At 28.9% G+C, this 4,339-nt stretch overlaps 1 protein-coding gene across 2 annotated transcripts; it reads left to right on the forward strand.

Moving 5' to 3' along the window:
- Positions 1-582: 582 nt before the first annotated feature.
- LOC108732924 lies at positions 583-4,305 on the forward strand. Of its 2 annotated transcripts, none has more exons than XM_025980041.1 (6): positions 583-596; positions 935-1,004; positions 1,647-1,715; positions 2,272-2,340; positions 2,513-2,609; positions 3,852-4,305. In XM_025980041.1, the coding sequence occupies exons 3-6, from the start codon at positions 1,681-1,683 to the stop codon at positions 4,242-4,244; spliced, it is 594 nt and encodes a 197-aa protein (XP_025835826.1). In that variant the 5' UTR covers positions 583-596; positions 935-1,004; positions 1,647-1,680; the 3' UTR covers positions 4,245-4,305. The 2 variants fall into 2 exon arrangements, with proteins under 2 accessions (XP_025835826.1, XP_018319426.2); XM_018463924.2 differs by lacking the exon at positions 583-596 and adding an exon at positions 667-757.
- The last annotated feature ends 34 nt before the right edge of the window (positions 4,306-4,339 follow it).

Below are 4,339 nucleotides of genomic sequence, written 5' to 3' on the forward strand. Positions count from 1 at the left end.
ATTGGTTACAAAAATAGCAATATTAAAATGTAAAGCTTGTTAAGGTTAAAATTTGATTTTGTTATAGGTCGTTTTCGCTGTCATGACTGAAATTTATTAGGATGCTTGTGCTGAGGGATGATCGATGGACCGATCCTAGGGTGAGTTATTCTTCTTTAATGTATCACATAGTCTTCTTCTTTTAATTGATTTTATCTTCAGAAATTAAATCAAACAGTGTCAGTAGTTTCTTTTTCATTTACTTCTAAATTAATTTGTTTTCTAAGTTTTAACTTTTGTCCAATTAAAAGACTTCAATAAAAGGGGTTCTTAATTAGGTCTTATTTTTTCTTGTGAACATATGTTGTACGATTTATTCGTTAATTGTGAACCGATTTTAATAATTCGTTTTTTATTGGATTAGTTGTATTTCAAGGGTGGTCCAGTTTAAATTTGAAAAAAAAAAGATGTAAAACAACTTTGCTATTTGAAATTCTTATATTTATTTAATACTATTAAGCTTACAGTTTTGATTTAGTTGTAGCCTGTTTTCTTCGTCGAGGCTGAAGCTTATGAGAACGCTTATGCTGAGGGATGATGGATGGACCGACTACAAGGTAAGTTATTCTTCCATTCACATTGTTTTCATCTTTTTTAATTGTTTCTGCATATATCTCCAACANTACAGTTTTGATTTAGTTGTAGCCTGTTTTCTTCGTCGAGGCTGAAGCTTATGAGAACGCTTATGCTGAGGGATGATGGATGGACCGACTACAAGGTAAGTTATTCTTCCATTCACATTGTTTTCATCTTTTTTAATTGTTTCTGCATATATCTCCAACAAATTAGTTTATACAACATCTGTAGTTTCTTGTTTTCTTTAATTAAACTATTTTCATTTCATTTACCTACACATTTTCATTCTTATTAACTTTAATATTTGATTTTGTTGTAGGTTGTTTTCGTAGTTGTGGCTGAAGTTTGTAGGGATGTTCCTGCTGAGGGATGATCGGCGGATTGCAAAGGTGGGTTATTTTTCTATTTTTCACATTTTCTTCTTATCAAACAGTATCAGTAATTTCTTATTGTTTTTATTCATTTTCGAAAAGGAGTAAATAACTGCCCTACAGAATAATTTTTGTCTAAATTCATTTGTTTTTCAAGTTTTGACTTTCGAAAAAAAGTGGATAATAATTGTACTGTATCTTTTTAAACAATACATTAAATACAATTACAGTAATAATATTTTTAACAGTCTCATTTAATATTATGTTCATTTTATTATGTTAACTACGTGTTTTACAATTATTTTGTTCTATTTTCTACTTACTTTTAAACTGTTTTCATTTCATTTACCTAAACATTTTCATAACGTAAGTTTCACTGTTTATTAAGTTAACAATTTGTTGAAAANAGTCTCATTTAATATTATGTTCATTTTATTATGTTAACTACGTGTTTTACAATTATTTTGTTCTATTTTCTACTTACTTTTAAACTGTTTTCATTTCATTTACCTAAACATTTTCATAACGTAAGTTTCACTGTTTATTAAGTTAACAATTTGTTGAAAACAGATTTTAATTGTGATTATATTTTTGTGTTAATTCTACAGAGAAATAACAAAAAAGGTAGCTTGTTATGGTAAATATTTAATTTTATTGCAGGTTGGTTTCGTCGTCGTGACTGAGGCTCATTGGAATGTTCGTGCTAAGGGATGATCGCTGGACTACAAGGTGGGTTATTCTTCTATTCTTCACATTGTCTTCTTCTTTTTTAACTGCTTTTACAAGTGTATAAATTAACAAATTAGATCAAACAATATTAGCTGTATCTTATTGTTTTATTAATTTTCGAAAAAGAAGTTAATAACTGCCCTACAGGATAATTTTTGTCTAAATTTATTTGTTTTTTAAGTTTTGAGTTTTGGCTGAAGTTTATTACTACTTACTTTAATCAGATGACTTAAAAAAAAGGTGGTTCTTAATTATACTGTATTTTTTTAAACGAAAACAATTACAGTAATTATATTTTAAACAGTCTCATTTAATATTATATTCATTCTATTATATTAACTATGATTTTTACAATTATTTTGTTTTATTTTCTACTTACTTTTAAACTGTTTTCATTAGATTTACCTACACATTTTCATAATGGTAGGTTTCATTGTTTATTAAGTTAACAAATTGTTGATATCGAATTTTAATTGTGACTATATTTTTGTGTTAATTCTACAAATAAATAACAAAAACGATAGCTTGTTATGATTAATATTTGATTTTATTGTAGGTTGGTTTCGTCGTCATGGCTGAAGCTTATTGGAAAGTTCGTGCTAAGGGATGATCGATGGACCACAAGGTGGGTTATTCATCAATTCTTTACATTGTCTATAATTTTTCAAAATTTAATTTTATAGTGGTATTATGTATTATTAATTTCATAATATTGTAGTGTAATTATTATTAATCAATTGAACATGAAAATTTTTGTTTTTTAGTTAGTTAAATTTGAATGGTTAATTTTGTTGCAGGATCTTTTCGTATTCTTTCCTGGACTCCTGCCCTGAGATTAGTTGGGAGAACCATCCTGAGAAAACAACGATGTCTCAAACTGGTGAGGACCACGACGTAAGTTTTATTATTCTTCACGTTTATAATTTTTATTTCATTAGCCATTAAACATAATTTATAAAATGAGAGAAGGAAAGGAAACTTTTTCTTACTTTCTCTGATTTTATTGTAAGAAATTGAACATTTTTGCCTTCAAAAAGTTTACAGCAGCTATTATTTCTAGTTAGGAATCAATTTTAAAAAATCAAATTTACATAAAACTCACACTGCTAGATTTCTGATCTTAAAATCAGTATTTTAGTTTAGATACATCCTTCTAAACTAAAAACTCAAACATATCATATAATACAAATAGCTATATTGACAAGAATATCTAATAATGTTTAAAGAAAATACTGATTTTAAGATCAGAAATCTAGCTACTAAAAAATCAATTCGACAGTGTTATTGTTAAATTTATTCTTCATTTAATTACACATTTGCTTATTTTCTTATTTGGTCTTCTTTTTTATTTGAAGCATCTTTCAATATTTTTTTTTCTTATTGTTTAAGGCACTTATTTTTTAATTTCTCACAAGTACTTCTAACAGACCACGATCACTTATTAACGTTTCTTCTTTTTAAAAATACATTGCCCGCCTTAACATTTTAACTCAATGTTGAAAGTGTAATTTGATATTTCTGTACGTTATAATTTCTATTCCATTACTCATGCATCTATATATTTGAAATTAGACGTTTCACTTACGTAACCTTTCCTTAGAAGCACCTTTTCGTTTTACAGTTTAAAAAAATTGTTATTTAACTTCCATGATTTTTATTTTTTGACAAATAACAATTTATATTTGTTAGGCCAAATTTACGATTTCTTTCTTTTACATAACTTTGCTTCCATCTCATCAGTTCTTTCTATAGTTTAACAAAATTGTACTTGATAACAATTATTTCTTTTTATTTCTATTAACATTTGGATATTGATTCGATGTTGGTTACGTTACTTTTGGTTAATTTTACCATTATGTTTAGCTGGCTTTTCTGACCAATAGGAACGAAAAAAGTTTGGGATTTTTTCTTGGACGAATTAAATAATCATTAATAGAGAATTTTGTTTATTCGGCAACGTTTCGACGCTCTCTGCGAGGTCATTTTCAAGCCTGTATTAAGTAAAACAAGATAAAAGAACATTGTACACAAAAGTAACTAAATTGTCTGTTATATATAAAAAGAAATTATTATTATAAATACTTGTGACTTCAAATACTGTTCTTAATTTTTTATATATTTATGTTTTTGTTACAGTTCGGCACCAGCGTCAAAGGGAGGTACTTTCCTGGATGTCCTTCACCATCCGTCCATGAAGGCTTCAACCGGGAGTGTCGGTCGCGAATATTTCGGGAGTGTAGGTACTGGAGCTTCCAAATTTGGACTTGGAAGCTTCCAATCCGCGGGATTTCGGAGTTTCCGTGGTGCTGCGTCTCGGAAACTTCGAAATTCGAATCTCGAGGTCTCCAAACCAATGAACCTTCGGGTTTATATGTTTTGGAGACCATGAGATTCGAATTTCGATGTTTTTGGGGCGCAGTATCTCGGAAACTTCGACATTTCGTGTATTGGGGACTTCCTAGTTCAAATTTGGGGGCTTCCAGCTTCCGGGCCTTGTCCCGGACGGTCTTCGAATTAACAAAACACTAAACGCTAAACCTGGTAGGCGTGAAAAATTCATTTTTTTTATAAATAAAACACAGTGTAAGGATCTATGTTCTTTTATTATCATTTTCATAATGGTA

Source organism: Agrilus planipennis, unplaced genomic scaffold (genome assembly GCF_000699045.2).
Source record: "Agrilus planipennis isolate EAB-ADULT unplaced genomic scaffold, Apla_2.0 scaffold22, whole genome shotgun sequence".
Classification (NCBI taxonomy): Eukaryota; Metazoa; Arthropoda; class Insecta; order Coleoptera; family Buprestidae; genus Agrilus; species Agrilus planipennis.

What these genes read in the sequence shown, in the direction of transcription:
- LOC108732924 (XM_025980041.1), top strand. Translation starts at nt 1,681, where the DNA reads ATGTTCGTGCTAAGGGATGATCGCTGGACTACAAG. An exon ending in GATGATCGCTGGACTACAAG is followed by an intron (nt 1,716 to 2,271) that starts GTGGGTTATTCT and finishes ATTTTATTGTAG; the next exon opens with GTTGGTTTCGTCGTCATGGC. An exon ending in GATGATCGATGGACCACAAG is followed by an intron (nt 2,341 to 2,512) that starts GTGGGTTATTCA and finishes ATTTTGTTGCAG; the next exon opens with GATCTTTTCGTATTCTTTCC.